Source organism: Colossoma macropomum, unplaced genomic scaffold, assembly GCF_904425465.1.
Source record: "Colossoma macropomum unplaced genomic scaffold, Colossoma_macropomum, whole genome shotgun sequence".
In the NCBI taxonomy this organism is placed as follows: Eukaryota; Metazoa; Chordata; class Actinopteri; order Characiformes; family Serrasalmidae; genus Colossoma; species Colossoma macropomum.
Window position 1 is genome coordinate 25,170,926 of NW_023494796.1, and position 18,852 is coordinate 25,189,777.

An 18,852-nucleotide genomic window follows, 5' to 3' on the forward strand; every position below is an offset into this window, starting at 1 on the left:
AGCAAGGTAGAGCTACAAAAGAGAAGGGTTTTGTGGAAGTGGCCAAATGAGTCTCTTTGCACAGGGTTTAAAGTAGGGATGTGCACGAGTACTTAAGTACTCTGTTAACTGTTCTAGGAGGCGGTTTTTAAAAACAGAAATCACTACTAAATACTAAGTATGAATTATGCTACTACAGAAACTAAGGTAGAAAGAATACAAACTAACAATTCAGTTAAACACTGCTATACAGGGCTATAAAGTGCAACAATTATGCTTGTATTTGTGTTTAAGTATGTTTATTATACCTTGCTACTATTTAACAAGAGTGCCTTTCTAAGGACTATTATTGAGAAGTCAACTGTAGTGCAACTGTAACTGTACATTTACAATAGGAAGAAACAAGTCGCTAATTGTGGGTCTGTTTGAGGCTGCTCTAGATGTTGCATGTGGAATTTGTACACTGTCCAGTTCCAGACAAGAAAATGTAAAAAAATAAAATATACTATATATTCATTACCAATTTAAAATATGAACCACACTATAACTTTACAATTTCATATGTTTATTTTCCACTTTTATGGAACTATTAGGAATAGGAATGAAAGGCTGGTAGGAAGAAAAAGTTCTGAGAGCAGGGGCTATAGACCTCAGAGCCCCGTGTCTAGCTCCAATAAGTTCTTTAATAAGTTCCTCAAACGACTGGTCCGTGAAACTTATTGGAGCTAATTTATTAGATTGTTGCTTCAAACTTCATTTGCGTAAAGTTGAGAAAATCTTGATTTGTTGCTAATTGCAGCAGCTAAATTGTCTGCTTCCATAAGACATGTCTGGTCACCTGTCACTCTGTCCCCTGTTAAGGTGAATGCAGAGGACTAGAGGCTAACTAGCTGGCATTAGCTTGCACCAAAACCATTGATTAACTCTGTAGCATCCTCCATTGCTCAAGCTGTAGGCCATATGCAACACAAAAACTTACTGGTTTAACCTGCAGCAGCAAAAGGATTTCAGGTTTGTTTTTGAATAATAAGATATGTTTTCAAATGTATAACTTAGTTTGCTGTTATTTTTTCCTTACAGTAAAGAACTATATCAGAACTATGATAAGTTAATATCATATTAACTGAATTCATTAACTCTTGCAGATTTTTAAAAATCAAATTAGTCAGAACATACATCCCTAGTTAGAAATGTTTTCTTTTTCCTAGTCCCAACTTTGGACCTGCTCAAATCTCCTGTTGCTGATCTCCTGTATTTGGTTGATAGCATGGTACTGGACCTACCAGTCGGTCCCACCTGTTGTTCATCTACAAAGACACATTCCAGTGCTTGGTCAGAGGCCCGGCAAGGGCACAGAGCTTCATTTTAATAGCATGTGAAGTACTTTTGGCTCTTTGACCATCTTAAGTTCATGCAGCAGTCCAACGGCTGCGCTCATCACACACATCAGGCCTTTGACCCTGCCACTAGCCTTCGTCTCATTGGCCTTTTGCAGGCTGGGTGAACGCCTCTCACTTGGACTGCCGTGGTGCGTGTTGTCCCGTTCACCCTAACCACCGTTTCCTCCACCACTGCGGCCGCTGGATCTTCATTCGCTCTGAGTGCCGCTAATGTGCCCGTGGCCTGCGGCGCCATGCCGACTCAGGCACAGCCAATTACCCAGCATGCCCTGTCAGACTTCCGTAGTGCATGGAATGTCGGACAGAGAATGGCACGGGATTCGGAGCGACGTTGCACAACGCATGACGACCTAGTTAGAAGCACTCTCTCTGTCTCTCTCTCCCCCTTTCCCGCTCTGTCTTTCTCATTCTGTCTCTCGCTCACCCTCATCCTCTCCCTTTCCCCAATCTGTTCTCTCTTTCCTTTTTTGGTGTCACTGGCTCGGTCAGTTGTAGCAGTTGTTGGGATAAAGCGTTGCTGACATGGTTTGTTTATTAATGCCCAAAAGGGAAAGGGAGTACTGTGTTTGAGTGTATATTCAGAGTTTCTTTCCAAAATGCTGAATAACCATTTGTAACAATTGGATGTAATGAGTTTTAAAAACTGAAAGAAAAAAAAAAAAAACATTTTTGAGAGTGGTCTATGATATATTTTGGAAAGAAGCCTTTAAGGTATATTTTTCTCCTTGACTCTACAACACCTCTTGACATTTCCCTCTTTTTAAATTAATGTATTTATTATTTGTTTGTAGTATAATTTTACATTCCTTTAACTTACTTTAAAAAGGGGGTATTTTTTTTTCCTCTCCTGAAAAGTTAACATTTTGAGGATCCTGGTGGTTTGCTCTTACAGTGATGACATATTAATGCGAAGAACGGAAGCAAAATGATGTTTCTTAACTAATTAATAAAATATTTTAAATTTAAAAAGGCACCTTCTTCTACTCTAGATTTACATTCTTAAATCAATATTTTTCATTTAGTTTAAATATGAATACACATACTGTAGTATCCAAGAGAAATATTACAGTGTACTCCAGTAATAAATACAAAGATTGGGAAATTTCTGGTGCAGTACACACAGTTTTTATAGAAATAAGACATTCAGATGGAAGTCCTTTATCAGCTTTGCAAGCAAAGTGAGGCCTAAAATAGGCTGGGAAATAGTAAATTAGGAAATAGTGTCCTCTGGTTATTCATCTCCTTTATTTTAATTGAAATCCCCTATAGGCAGATTTTGATGTATACTTGTAAAATGAGCTTGGACTAACGCAGGTATAATTAAACAGTACAAAGCACTGTAATTATATTTGCATCAGGAAGAGAAAAAAGTCCCATTTGAAAGACTCACCAAGGGAGTTCCCACGCTGTAGAAAACAGGCCAAAATGACCACTGAGGTCACATTTCCTCAATTATAAAGAAATGCAGGATGCAAAGATAATGAATGGATCTTTCTATGGCTCATTTGAAAAGCTGCTAGTTAAATTCAAGTCTGTGCAGGTGTTGCTGTTTTTGTTTTAGTTTTTTTTCTCACCACATTGATTACAGTAGTCTGAAAAGTCTGAAAAACACTTAGTAGCTGCAGAAATAGTCTTTGTGTTGAGTCCAAAATCGAGTGTCAAGTTGCTGTAGTCTTTTCATGTCTCTGCAATCAATTTGTTTAGAAGAAAAAAAGAAGTAACAAAAAAGCTTTTAGGTTTTCTAAAACATGCCGGGGAAAGATATGTTAGAGCAGTGTTTCTCAATGCCGCTCTTATAATAACCTCCTGAATGGGACGGTTAAGTATGTTTACCTGCTGTAGCACACCTGACTCAACACGGAAGCTCTTCAATAAAACCTTCATGAGGTTAAAACAGTTCTGCAGAGCAGGAAAAACAGAAAAATGTGCAACACGGGTGCACTCAATGCTGCCTGATTGGAGAATACTGTTTTGAAGCAACATCAGTGGAGACAGCAGTGACTTGACTTTGGAGACAGCTGAAGAGAGGGATTAGAGGTCCGTTGTCTCAAATTCATACACAACACTGTAGAGACAAGAGAAAGTGTAAGGTCTAGAAATCTGATTAAGAAATCAGATAAAGAGCTGGATTTTAGCTCAGTAATCGGATTTCTCAGTGCATGTAAATTCTTACTTTGATTTCTTTCGGATATCTCAGTCTAAGCATGTGTAAAAACAGATGGCAGCACCGGAAATAAGCAAGCCGCAACTGCAAGACGGCAACAAAACACTTTTGGAGCAACCCTGAAACCAAATATGTGCTTGACGAAATGAAGGATTTAAATGTTCTTCATCTTCTAGATGATGCATATTCATATTTTCAGGTAAAGTAGTTTAAAAAAAAAAGCTGCGGCATGAAGTTTGAGTTTTATGTTATGATAACGTCACGTCTTCTTCTGTGAGTTTATTGGCCAGTTGCAAAAACAGAAAGTTTGCCTGGCTCACAAAGACCCGGAGTTTTCAATTATCTAATCAACCAAGTGCATGTAAACGTGTCGATTGTGTTACTGACAAAATCTGATTTTCTGCAGTGACCAGATTATTAAAGGCATGTCTCTTATATTGCTGAATGCTGACCAAAGGTGGGTAGAGTAGCCTAAACTCGTACTAAAATAAAGTTAATACATCTGTGAATTAACATGAAAGTCCCACAAACAGAGTAAGTTTAATTAAGTACAGTGGAACTGAGTAAATGGAATTCATTACTACTCATCACTGATACTGATTACGCAAAATAATAGTTTGGTTATATAGCTAAGTGATAACAGGAACTTGAATTGTTGAATGTTTTAAGCAATAATTATGCTGTGTAGTTTTCTTTACAAACTACCCCCCCCCCAAACATTCTGTACAATATGTTTTTAATGTAACTTAACACCCCATGTAGCTTGTTGCTGTGCAACTCATTTACATTCAGTAGAAGCAAACTCTGCTAACACATGGGTTTAGCTGACTAGCTAGCTTGATTACCTTAGCAACGATTTTTTGAATGTACAACACCCTTGTAAAAATATAGAAGTAAGCATGTAAACACTTGGACACACAAGTTTTTTTTTTTTTTTAAAATCTTAATTTACTGCTTTTTATGTAAATATTAGTTGTTTGTTTTGATCTTTCAAATCTAACTGATGTTTTTCTCATGGTACGTTTTAAAATTCTTTCATTTGCTGGTTTTGTTTTGAGGACAGTCCATTATTTTATGTTTATGTGGCTGAGTATTTATTTTATTTTTCCGACCGTTGATGTTGGCTTTAAAGAAGTTACCGTTAACAAAGTTCACGTGCTGAGCTCGCGCTTCTTCGCTTCGTCCGTTACGGTTTAAAAGTGATAGTGCTCAGGTTCAGTAACGCAGAGTGACCTGTGGTGATGACAATGTTGTCATTTTATCGCTTTATTTTTGTCTCGGTCTTGTTTTAAGTAACGTTGCTTCATTTTATCGTCGGGTGGACGCTCAACGACTCTACCTCGCTCTCTGTGTGTGGCGGTGTTTGGCTCAGGTAGGCTGAGTGCCTGCGTGAAATGTTTGTGAAATATTTCATGAGCTTTATCACAAAATGTGGGAAAACTTGAGGGAATTTGCTCGTTAACAGGTTAAACGTCGTGTTAAATTTTCCCTCTGACTGAAATGGAGCTTGCTGTGTGTTTTTAACGTTAACGTAAGACCTGAGCTTGACCGAAGTCCTTCTCTGGCTGAATGTCCAAACATAAAGTCACGTTAGGTTGCTAACTAGCTAGCGTTAACTAGCTGACTGCCTTTTCAGATATTCGCAGGAATTCTGTATGCTAGTCGTTGTGAGCTGAGGTTGAATGCATTCCCATAACGTTACATGCGTTCATGGGCAGTAAACGGCCAGGGTTATTAGCTCGCTCCTTTTTTATATTATTTTATTACGCAGTAATAAAATGCTAGCTTAGCTAGCGCCTAGTTTATCTGGGGCATTAGTGTAACGTTGAATGAAGCGAACGCACGTCACTTAAATTTATGAAAAAGCGTAAAACTGAATCAGAGGATGACAGTAACACCAACATTCATGTTCCAGTCCTGCAATACGTGCACTGTATGTCCAAGAGTTTGTTCTAAAGAGTAAATTCAACCACTTCAAGGTGGACCTATTGCTGACGCAGGTGCCACTGAATACATCTTGTACATCTCCATAGAAAACCATCGACCATTAGCTAGAATGAGTCCGAGTCACCGTTCCCAGTGCCAAATGTTAGCTGGAGAGGTGTAGCTTAAAGCCATGGGTTGTGGCACAGAGGCGTTCTCTGGAGTAACGTTAACGGGGCGTTTTTGATCTAGAACTAATCATCCAACATCAGTACCCGACCTCACTTAAGCTCCTGTAACTAAAAGCAATCAAATCCTTACAGCAATGTCCCATGTACATTTAGCCTTCCCAGAAGACTAGAGGCTGTTACTGCGATGAAGTGGGGGGAGGTTGTTTGCAAACCTTTGGACACAGAGTGTATGTTTTATAGTAAACATTTTTTATAGTGTTTATAGTATATTAAGGATACACGGATAGGTTACCTTTTTTATGTGAGAATTATAGACCCTTAAGATCTTTGTATTACTGAGAAAACTAGCTTTATAGGGACATAGTGTATATGCATTGGGATGGGAACCACAAGCACAGTCTTACATATCAAAATGTCCAAAGTATGCTGAAAATACAAATAATGAGAGTTAAATCAGACTTATTTTTTCAAAAAGATTACTGCGCATCATTCTACTCATTTTGCTTTATTAACGTGCGTGTGTGTGTGTGTGTGTGTGTATATATATATATATATATATATATATATATATTCTTCTTCTGGAATTTTTGTTTTGCCTCTGACTTTTGGCACTTTTTAGCAGGGGCGAGTCTTAGAAGAATGCCGGAACATGTCGTACTGACTGCTGCCTTGGCTGCAGTGTTGTATCTGACGTTATTAGCAATGTTTGTCATATTCCTTTTCAGTTTTTAATGTAACCTGTGTTTATGGGTTCTGTGTAAAATGATATAACTGTTATTTTGGGCATTAAAGAACATAAGCTTGTTGTTTATGAATGAATAAAGCTGTACCACCTTTTGAGTTTGCAGGTGCTAGTGCTGTGTAGCCTAGTAATGTTCTCCAGTGTCACTCTGAATCAGTTGACAAGTAGAGAGAACAGGTGAACGCCCATGAAAATGTGCTAAAAGAGCGAAAAATAAAACAAAGAGCATTTTCAGAGGCAAAAAATGTATCAGCAAAATTAGGAAATAGAAAAAAAAATTGAAAGCAAAGACTGGAAAATTAGTAATACATTTATGTCAGAGAGAGTGAAAATGAGTACCAAGCTTTTTGTAAATTTTATTTATCTCTCATTGTTTGAATTGACAACATATTTTGGACATTTTGATACTCAACATTTTGCTTGTGGACTCCATTTTATGTGGAACTTTTGACACAAAATTGACTCCATATGAATCTCTCTTGAAATCTCTTGGCACTTACCTGTCCAGGCACCACTACATGCTCACATGTAATGGTAATCACAAGTACTGATGAACTTTTGAAATATGTACGTTTAGCCCGATTATTCTGATTCAGAACACATCTAAAATAGGCTAGAATTAACAGATGACAGCTCATTTGCAGATTTCATAGCCTCCAGATTTTTTCTTCTTATTATTGGTATTATTTTATATCTTACATGAATGTGACTAACTCACATAAACAAGGCCCTCCTCTGAGAAAATGGAAAAAAAAACATGAGTTTTGGATTCAGAGAAACTATTCATTGAGTATATTAAGCCATTAACCACATACACCATCTGTGGTTTGATTTCTTTGTTTTGGAGGAACATTTGGGCTTGTGACTATTAGTTCTAGACAACTGAACTAAAATGTTTTGGGACCAGTCCCAAAAGTTCATATTGACCTGGTAGTTAATTGCCAAAGTGTCAAGTGCCCACAGTGTAGCATGCGTTACTGGCCTCACAAGACCAAAACCTAAAGGGCAGCACATTGAAGCACTGGAAAAGCATGTTCTTGGACTGTTTTGCATTTATATCACACAGTAAAGTGTTCATTGCCAGCTGTGAAAATCACCACTTTGCTTAAATTACTTGGTCACAAATTCTCAGTGCACTCTTTTTTTGTCCTTCCTAAGTTGTATCCTTCATAAGGGGATATAATACTGCACTGTACTGTACTGTATTGTGACCCTTTCTCTGTGGACAGACTCTGTAATCATTATATCATCAACACACACGCTGCCCTTGGATTATTTACCAAAAACCATTGTTCTTTTCCTTTTTTCTTTGTCTGACCCCATGGCACACGATGTTTCAAATGTCAGAGACATTTTTTTGGATGAAACAGTTGGAAAAACATGTAAACATCATTAGATAAAGCCTTAGCCAGCTAAGACATAACAGTCTTACTGTGGCTCCGCCATGGCCTAAGAGAACAGGAATTAAAGGGCCGTATCCTGAATTTTCTTGAATATTATTTCTTCTCCTGAGGCCGCTTTTGCTGTGTGTTTGATGATATATAGCATTATTATGATAGATTGTGTCACAACACAATACAATATGCTTTTCTGAACATGTCATGCATATTGTCAATGCTTGTACAACACTGACCAGCTGCAGGTTTCATTATAAAAAGAGCAAAATTAGTCCTCTTTGATTGGATTTAGTGCGCAGTATGTGAAATATTGAGTAGAACTCACTGTATCCACAGTTTTTGATAGTGTTTTTTTAAATGTAGCACTACTGGTACTTTTTTCTTCGTTTCAGCTTATCAGACGTCTGAAAAAATAAATATCATGGCATATTGTGTATCGTGAAAACTTCTCCAAGTATTGTGTTATTATATTTTCGCCATATCGCCCACCTCTAGTGTGTGTTTATTATAAACCAGTCTCTCAACCCTAGACCTGGAGTCCCACTGGCCCGCACTTATTAGTGTTTTACCTGATACAACTGATCAGCTCATTAACAGCCCATTATTGAGTTAAAGTGGGTGTGTTAAAGTGGAAAAAGCACTAAAATGTGGACAGTGGCCTCTAGGACAAGGGTTGAGAAACACTGTTATACACCACAATCTTAATAAATTGTATGACCATTTTCCAACCACTCTTTATCTTTGGTATTAAACAGCCTGTGTTTGTGACTCTACCTCTAAAACTGATATATGTAAATGGCCTCTTTTCTGATTGGCTTCCCTGTATTGTGGCTCATTCAAAAGGCTGTCTGGGCTTCAGTGTGAATGTAGGCTCGGTAGGTGGATATATATGAAAACTATTGCATTTACAGGGTATCGCAAAAATATGATTTCCATATGTAGACTGTGTGGACTGGGAAGTAAATGGTATGTTTTGAAACTTCAACAGTGTTTACACTCTTTTGCTAAACATTTGGTTCTGCTGATTATGGACTCTTTGCGTTTACTTTATCAGATGCTGGAAGATGCATATAAACAAAAGTTACATACAGAATCTAATTATAAGTGGAGAATTATAATAATAGATGTGAAGGCCCCCAAAGTATGTGTTTTTCACCGCAAACACACATATGGGGCCTGTAATTGACTAATTATTATTTTATTCTGGTTCTGTAATGTGGGAAGAAGCAGTACTTCATTATGCTGTTGTTTACCATGCTAAAGTAATAACTTTCTTTTGCTTTTCTTATTTCTTCCCATTTTATTTGTTCCACTTTCTGTTCTATAGGTCTCTTCGGCCTGCATTGCCTAATCTGCTTTAATATTTAATACATAAAGCTGAAATCCCAAAGCACAACAGACATTTTATGTCTCTTTAATTACATTTGAGAAGCTTAGTGTAATCTATAGGCCTGTTGAATGTTGTGCTGTTAGAACTGCCATATCGTGACAGTTGCAAAACTCTGAAGAGGTATTTATGATTCTCCACCAGCTGAGGTTTTTAGCTTATGCGAACTTGGGAAGTTATCTGTTGCTGATCCGACTGCTTTTCTGATTTACCCAAAAGCAGATGGATATGAATCTGCATGTTGATTGTTTTGTTGTAATTATACAATGCTGTTAGCAGATTTTAAATATGTGGCAGTGTTGTGTGTTAAGCTAGCTGTTATTGCAAATATAACAGCAGTAAACACTCCAGATTTCACCACATGTTGCTGCATCAAACTCTGAATCAAATGGCAGCTACAGACTACACAACAGAAAGAGAGAGAGCTTTTTAGAATGAATGGCTCTGCCAGTGGCTTCTTATGTGAATCTGTTATGAATGTTAATGAACAGTTTACCATCAGATGCCTCTCACACTTGTCATGATTGGTAATGAGCTTTGTCTCTGCCAGCCCCTGCATGAACTCCTAACCTCAAGCTGTAAACATGCTTTAGTTGTGTAATGTCTGTTGTAAAAATAAACTTGAATGATGAATAATGGCATATAGGAGTGTAAGGGCTTGTGAGAGTGTAGGTATGATTGTGTTTGTGAGTGTATATGTGCACACAGGTAATCTCCTCCTCAACATGCAAGGTTCTGTAGGTATGTGTGGTATGCATAATGGTATATTCTTCAGAAAGTAAAACACTCTTGGTTTGCATTTGTATCTTTGTGTGTATACTTGCCTGCTTGACTGTCCTCTCCTCCTGTAGGTAAGGGTCCTGAAACTCTGTATGCTGGTCAGAAGCTCAATGATAACGAATGGCATTCTGTGAAAGTGGTGCGCAGAGGCAAGAACCTGCAGCTTTCTGTGGACAACGTTACTGTGGAAGGTAACTGACTGACCTGAGCTCATTACCACTTCCTTACTGGCACAGTGAAGTCAAACTTTATTCCTGTGTAGCCACAGAACTGCAGAGTTGAGAGTTTCCTCAGCCCTAACTCACCAAATTCATTACATGGCTTCATGATTTGATGGTGAGTTGATTCAAGCAACAAGAACAGTAAACTCTGCAGTGTTATGGTCCTCTAGGGCTGTGGAGAAGAGTATGTGTGATTATCATATATTGTCATAGTGTAGTCTGATTAAGACTAGTTGAGCATTGCATTACATTATTGGTTCAGTACGGCATCATACTACAATGGATCCCGTTCACTTTGTATGGCCAGTCTTCTGATAAGCTACTCCACAATGCATGATGGTACTAGTGCACCGAATTTGGTGTGAGAGCATTGAACAGAGATTAACTTAATGCAAATTAACCTGGCCTATGTGATGCATTTACCTGTTCAGAGGCCAGTAGGTGCTTGCAAGATTGTTGTATATACCGCAATATGTGGAACATTTGGTCTGATCAACATAATTTCCAGCACAACACTGAAGATGAGTTAATTAGAGTCCAAGATGAGTAAAAACAGTAAATGTACATGTATTTATGCACTAAATTGTAAGATCCAAGCATGGATACAGTTTGTTAGATGTTAATATCCTTACTGAAATAAACTTATGGTGACTGCATGTGTCTAACCAAGTTTGTATTCTCCCCCTAAAATGTGTATCTATCCAATTTAATAAACAATTTGGAAATTATTCATTTAATTATACAGTACTGTGCAAAAATCAGAGACCACCCTTCATTTATTTAAATTTCAGTCACAATGGCCATTAATTTGTCAGCATAAGGAAAAAAGCAGAAAACAGATATTTAACAGAAAATTACACAGAAACCACAACTAATTAGAGTATAACATTTTTAACAAAGGCAAAGGGTGGACAGTATTTAGTATGTCCACTCTTTGCGTTTATTACAGCTTCTGTTCTTTACCAGAGACTCGCTTTTAGTTTTTCAAAAAAAAAAAAATCTGCAGGGCAGTATTTTTCCACATCTCTCAGCCTTAGAAGTTGTATTTTGTGCTTCTTGTGATTCAGTTAACCCTACCTTCATTCAGTGATGTTCTGGGGTGGCCAGGCCGTTGTTCTGACTATACCAGCAGCTTCTGTATTTGATTTGCAGATTTTCTTACGTTGTCAGTTGCAGCTTCTTGACAGCTGCACTTTTTTTTTTTAGACCAAAAGCATTGAGAGTTTCTTCTCACAGTGAAAGGATGAACAGAAATGCCTGTGGACTTTACAGATCTGGAGCAAGAATAAAGCTTGATTTCTCTCAAAGATGACAGCTTTAAGTACTAATAGTAACAGTTTTGGTGGTCTACCAGGTTCTGCACAGTTGTTAGGAGTCACATTTTCTCTTTTAATACTTTTTTGAAGTCCAGTTTTGGAAAATCTTGTATTTTCACTTAGTAACTTTCTGTTTATGCAAGTGGAGTGTCTTATATCTAATCACCTCAGAAATAGCTTTTGAAAAATGAAGACATTTTAAATAGTAAATTCAACGACTTGTATTTACTGAATACAGTAGCTTGTACTCAGTGGCTGTTTTGACTGGAAGTTAAGTAAATGATAGGTCGCTTACTTTTGCTTTTTAGTACACACTACACTGGCTTTGTGATTATTTAGAAAATCAAAGTGTTAATTACATTTAGTAAGTATTGATTTACAATTCAGTTAATTTCAATCGGATTTTGCATGGATCAGCCTTTTAACACCCACATGCAGCTGTATAGAGAGTTTGGAGTATTTACATCAGGTGCCGTGCTGCACCGGTGAATGAACTGCCCTATGAACTGAGATTCTGGAAACTGATGGTTACAATTTTTTTCATGGTTGTCTGAGCATCAATCCAACATCCATGCTCAGAACTACTAATCAGATCGATTTTAGGACATGACTCACTGTCTTGCCAAAATAGCACACACACATGCACAAAGCCGTGATAAGCCACTTCATCCCTATGATTCATTCAGAGAGGTATGATTCAGAGTGATATAAAGGCATCATTACAAAATCCCCCTTGTGAATTTAGCTTCTTCGTTTGGATAAACTCCCCTTCCTTACTCCCACCAGGTCAGATGACTGGTGCCCACACGCGCCTGGAGTTCCACAATATCGAAACGGGCATCATGACGGAAAGACGTTTCATCTCCGTCGTCCCCTCCAACTTTGTTGGGCACCTACAGGGGCTGACTGTCAATGGCGTGCCCTACCTGGACCAGTGCAAAAATGGTGACATCTCCTACTGTGAACTAAACGCCCGTTTTGGAATGCGCCACATCATTGCTGATCCGGTGACCTTCAGGAGTAAAGGCAGCTATTTAGCGCTAGCTACGCTGCAAGCATACGCCTCCATGCACCTTTTCTTTCAGTTCAAGACCACCAGCTCCGATGGCCTGATCCTCTACAACAGTGGAGATGGAAGTGACTTCATCGTGGTGGAGCTGGTTAAAGGGTGAGATTCAGTTTCTCAGTTTGGGTGTGATATATGCAGTGTGGGGAAGTATCAACAGCCAATATTTTATTTGCAGCTGAATGGGCGAATGTAATTATTATTATTGGCCCAATGTTGGAATTGTAGCCTATAATTACATCCAATAACTTGGCACCATGTTTGTGCTCTCACACACATTGATGATGGTGGGCATTTCCTTTCTTTCTTTTCAAACTAGCTGTGATGGATAAACACCACACGTGAAACAAGTTCATTGTTCAGGCAGGAACATCTCTGATATGCCAATAAGAATCATTTGGCAAGACTCTTAATAGTACATTCACATACAGTTGTAATTCCCTCTGGACAAGACCATCTGCTTAATACGTTAACGTGAAAGTTTACAGTAATGGTCGTGTTTGATTTGGCTATGTCATGTGTACGTATAAAAATAAATCCATATTTTAACTTGTCTTATGCTCACTGCTCTTCATTAGGCCTGTAGTGTAAACACGTAAGAAAGTAAAATGATTATTCAATAGGGTGGGTATCAGTCACAACAAAGTGGTTGTTATCAGCCCAGAAATACCGTACCGGTGCATTCCAAACTGATACGATTAGATTCTTTGAGGAAATTTAATGACACATAAACAGATGATGAATCACTAACTGTAACTGTTGGCTGCTGTATCTCTTATCTCATTGGTATAATAATCATTGCTCATAGCTTTGCATTTGGTGTAGATAATGAGATACTTTCCTCTTTTATCACAGCAGAACAGTGTTTGGTTATTGCTGTTGTGGGCAGGTTATATAGTTAATATTGTGAAAGTTTATATTAAGGTGAAGTGAATGTGAACACAAACATGATCTGTATTTAATCATATTGTTGTTTATCCTTTCATGTAGAAAATCATTGTTTTTCCTTTCACATATTTATGAAATAAATGTTAAAGTAAGTTGGCCAACATTGGCATCTTAGAGAAAAGAGCAAAACTTACTATTCATCTAGAGAACACTGGTTGTTGTTACTATACAAAAGAAGGAAATCTTTTTTCTCCCCCTGAAGGGTTCAGACTGAGGTAGGTGAAGCTGGCATGATATTTGATAAACACTGTAGGTTTAAGGCTGCCTTTATTTGGTACAGAAAAAGGTATGATTGCGAGGAGGAATGTCACTGTGTTGTAAGGCCTCAGGCAAATGAATACTGCAGTCATTCCATTCTGAGAGAGAGAGAGAGAAGAAACAGAGAGGGAGCAACATTTTTTAAATTTAAATATGAATATGATCAGGCAATATCCCTGGACACCCTACGGGTTCTTGAAATTGATTCATTTATTTGTTTATTGATGCACCTGCTTGGCTCAAAATGCTGTTTACGTGTTGTTCACCACCCAAACTCTCACTGACATTGGACTTCTTTCTGTCACAGTTCCTATATCTTCTACCTTAGTATTGTTTTTACAGGTGGATAGGCCATAAAGTGTGAACTACATTGTATGTAGTGTTTATCAGGTGGTGATGAGGGGCTGGACTTTGCTTTGTCACTGTTCTTTTCTTCTTCAGCTTTCTGTTGCATGTAACAGTGGTGCTTTTATGTGAGAACAGAACAAAATGTGCTCTGTTGGGAGCAGCACAAATGTTGCCTGGTATCTTTCTGTTTGAAGAGAGCGTCAACATTCCCATCCAGCAGCATCATTCTGACATATTTAGAGCCCAACTCTTTATCAACCAACAAGACATTTGAATGTTTTCTGAACTGACAGATTGTTCTCTTATCCTGAAAAAATAAAACACATTCGCTTTAAGTACTTAAATGTATTTTTTTTCTCCTTCCATTCCTTAGGTCATCCATGCACATTTTAAGCTTTCTTACCAATCCTCAAAAGAGTAATGTTTTTTGAGACATCTTGCCTGAACCCATCAAAAAATATGGTAGCAAACAAATGATACAGTGATGTTTTGAAATGCAGCCTGAGTTGCTTATCTTTGTAAATCATATTTTTACCTCTATCCTTGAATAACTCCAGATCTGTTTGTGTGTTAAAGGACCATCTAGAAGTAGTGCAATTCATTGCTTCTTATTTTTTTTCCCTTAGCTCTGAGGTAACAGGCTGTCATTCTTCTTTTCTCAGATACGTCCACTATGTGTTTGACCTGGGGAATGGACCCTCTCTGATGAAGGGCAACTCAGACAAGCCATTGAATGACAACCAGTGGCACAATGTGGTGGTTTCCCGCGACACCAACAACATGCACACACTCAAGATCGATTCCCACACCGTCACCCAGCACTCCAATGGAGCACGCAACCTGGACCTTAAAGGTACGTTCCTTGCCAGACTGTGTGTCACTAATAACAGACATGTTTGTTGAGCTTAACGTAAATGAAGAGTATATACATATAAAAGGGGCCTCATGAGGTTGTGTAATTATATGCCACTAATAACACATGCAGGTGGGTGTTCTCACAATTCAAAACTTGACTTGTAGTGCAAGATACAGCAAATTATGAATGTGTCATCTGAAATCATTAAATTATGATCATCTTAAATCGAGCCCTAATAATACTAAATAACAAATTGCTACACATTTACATTATTTAGGAGATGCTCTTATCTAGAAGGCTTACAAAAATGCCCTGTAGTCAGCTTGGAAAATGTACCCTGAACAAATAGGCCATAGTCTAAAGATAATCTTGATATATTACACTGACAGAGACGGGAGTCACTGCTGATACCTACAGAGATACACAGTACACAGCGATTAAATGAAAGATCCATGCTCATTTACATACATACATACATGGGTATGCATGTTATTTAAATGTAATTTATATCATTTGAAAGTGCTAGCTGTCAGTTAGGCTTGTGTCAAATTTTCATGGTGAGCTTATCAAATAAAAAGGTCCAAAATAGAATAAATTGTTGGTACATTCTTCTTTTGGTAGTTAAGAACATTTTTCCAATTCTCTTGTAAAGTTACTTTTTAGGAAGTTTTGCTCCAATATTGACAATATACACTCAATGAGCACTTTATTAGGAACACTGTGCTGATAGGTAGGGCCTCCCTTTGTTCTCAGAACAGCCTCAGTTCTTTGTGGCATGCATTCCACAAGATGTTGGAAACTTTTATTTGTGATTCTGATCCATTATAGCTTCATGCAATTCCAGTAGATTTTTCAGGTGCACTTTCACGCAGCGAATTTCCTGTTCTTTCATATTGCAAAGGTGATCTGTTGGATTCGGATCTCAGACTGGGAAGACCACTGAAGATCACTGAACTCATTGTCGTTTCCATTAAACCACTTTGAGATGACTTTTGCTTTGTGACATGGTGCATTATCATGCTGCACGTAGCCCACTCCCCTCAAGGGTTGACATGTTGTTCATTCTGAGATGCTTTTCTGCTCATCACAGTTGTACAGAGTGGTTATCTGAGTTACCATCAGCTCCAACCAGTCTGGCCGTTCTCCATTGACCTCTCTCATCATCAAAACATTTCCATCTGCAGAACTGCCACTCAGTTGTTGTGTTTTGTTTTTTTTTTTGTTGTTTTTTTTAATTATTGCACTATTCTGAGTAAACTCCAGAGACTGTTGTGCGTGAAGATCCGAAGAGATTTAAGAGAGTGTTTAAGAGAGTTAAACAAGCTTGTTTGGCGCCAAATCATGCGGTGGTTAGAATTACCGGGAGCAAATTTTTACCCCGTTCAGGTGGTTAATGTGGACATTACCTGAAGCTGCTCGCCCGTGTCTGAATGATTGTATGCAATACCACACCAGTGACTAATTGGATAATTGCATGAATGAGGAGGTATACAGGTGTTCCTAATAAAGTGCTCAGTGAGGGCACATGGGTCATTCTCCCATTGCAGGGGCAAATGGTGTCCCACTTTTAAGCCATGAAAATAAGCTGAAAATGACAATAAACCACGGAAAATTGATGTCAGTGTTTTATTTGTTCTGTTTCTAAATTACCCAACAAAACTATGATAATTCTTCTTTTTGACAAAAAACACCTTCTTAAAGCAGTTATTTCAGAGATGTTGAAGTATTATTTTTGTGAGAAACAACAGGTTTGATGTTTGTTTAATTTAAAGTGTAAACACACAGTGAAATTATTTTCTGTCCTGTATTAAAATTATTTTAAATACAACCCAATTTACAAAAAAGTTGAGATGCTGTGTAAAATGTAATAAAACAGAATGCAGTGACGTGAATATAACTCTATATTTACTTGAAAATAGTATGAAGACAACATATCAGATGTTGATATGCCCATTTTGTATTTTATGCAAGTAACATGACAAAATAAGACCTGGAAGAACATCTTACAATTAATTGGGATAACTGGCAATAGGTCAGTAACAGGTCAAATTACATATAACAAGAGCATCCCAGAGAGGCTGAGTCTTTCAGAGGCAAAGATTGGGAGGGGTTCACCGCTCTGTGAAAGGCTGCACAAGGAAATAGTGCAACAATTCAAGAAAACATTGCTTAATATAAAATGGCAAAGAACTTGAGGATTTCATCATCTGCGGTACATAATATAATTAAAAGATTCAAAGAAACCGGAGAAATCTGTATGCAAGAGACAAGGCCAAAAACCAGTATTGGGTGGCTGTATCTTTGGGCCCTGAGGCAGCACTGCATAAAAATAGGCACAATTCTGTAATGGAAATCACGGCATGGGCTCAGAAACACTTCTGAAAACCATTGTCTGTGATCATAGTTCAAGCATGCATGGGAAAACATTCCACTTTCAAAACTACAGCAATTGGTCTCCTCAGTTCCCAAACGCTTACATAGTGTTGTTAAAAGAAGTAGTGATGCAACACAGTGGTAAACATACTCCTGTCCCAACTTTTTTAAAACATGTTGCTGGTATCAAATTCAAAACGGGCATATATAAAAAAAAAAAGAAAAAAAAAATACAATTTCTTAGTTTCAGTATTTAGTATGTTGTCTTTGTTTCAATTAAATATAGAGTATAAATGCTTTGCATGTCATTGTACATTGTTTTTATTTACATTTTGCACAGTGTCCCCACATTTTTTTTAAAATGGGGTTAATATTTTTTGGGTGTCTCAAAGAAAGAAAAACTAGAAGTCCATGTTAATAGTATCTTTTATTTCTGATAAACTGTGCTAAAATGACAGCTTTGTGTGCCAAAAAATGTTAGCGTCAGTTATGCTACTCATTTAACAGTACATAATTTTAAAAAAGAATTAAATTAGCAGCACAAATGCACTATTTGTAATTTTCTACATACAATATGACCTTAAAACCAAAGTGGCAGTGGATTGTAATGAATAAAAGCTCACATTTTAGTCATTTTGTCAGTGGTATTATGGTCAGTGGTATTATGACTTTACTGATGTTCAATATGACAAACTACATTTTACACTTGACATATTGCAAATAATAATACTATAGGACAAAGACATCCCATTTGAAATCTCAAACAGCAACTTCCTCTATTGGCTTCTCTGTTTTCTGCTATGGCGGCTTGCGACTACTGAGTGCAGTTGGTGTGCTGCGTTCCACGCTACACTAACGACAGTACTTGTACATCATCTGAGTATTAACAGTACAGTATAGTTTCATTTCCCAGCTTGAACACATTCCCTGCACTAGATGTGACTAATACCTTACAGAAGAACTTGATTGGAGACACAGGGAGTGTCTCACAAAGGCATGATCTGTACAGCATCCAGTGATGTCTGAAGTATACTCTAGTCTTAATTGTAAGTCTCATACTCCAGATTATTGTCTCTTTTGGCTCACTTGCACGGCTGACAAATGCAAAAAGCCTTTTCTACTGAATATCCAAGAGGGTTTCAGTGATGCTCAAAGCTGAGTTTTTCATTATGGCCTGAAATGTATTTCTCTTTTGAGTAAGATTCACGATAAGTGAGAAGTCTTTGATTGTTGACCGCTAGATGCAGTACATCTGTGCTGATAAGTGCTAATGAAAGTTCGGTGTAACTTTTTACAGTTAAAAGTAAGACAGTCAGATAAAGAGATGAAAACCGGTTCCTTCATTAAATATTACAAGAATTCATCTAAGACTGCAAACCTATCTTAATACTTGTAAAAATAGACTATCATAATGTTAACCTGAAATTGGGTTGTCTTCACACACCATTGCTTTGCACAACCAAATCGGAAGTCACTTAATGCAGAACAGGGAGGGTGGAATTT

At 37.7% G+C, this 18,852-nt stretch overlaps 1 protein-coding gene across 1 annotated transcript in view; it reads left to right on the plus strand.

Annotated features, from left to right (window-relative positions):
* Positions 1-18,852, plus strand: part of nrxn2b (neurexin 2b) — an 843,638-nt gene that overhangs the window by 479,566 nt on the left and 345,220 nt on the right. Inside the window, exons 12-14 of the mRNA XM_036583184.1 lie at positions 10,035-10,154; positions 12,287-12,668; positions 14,783-14,973. Of these exons, the coding sequence (XP_036439077.1) occupies positions 10,035-10,154; positions 12,287-12,668; positions 14,783-14,973 (693 nt within the window). The remainder of the gene's footprint in view (positions 1-10,034; positions 10,155-12,286; positions 12,669-14,782; positions 14,974-18,852) is intronic.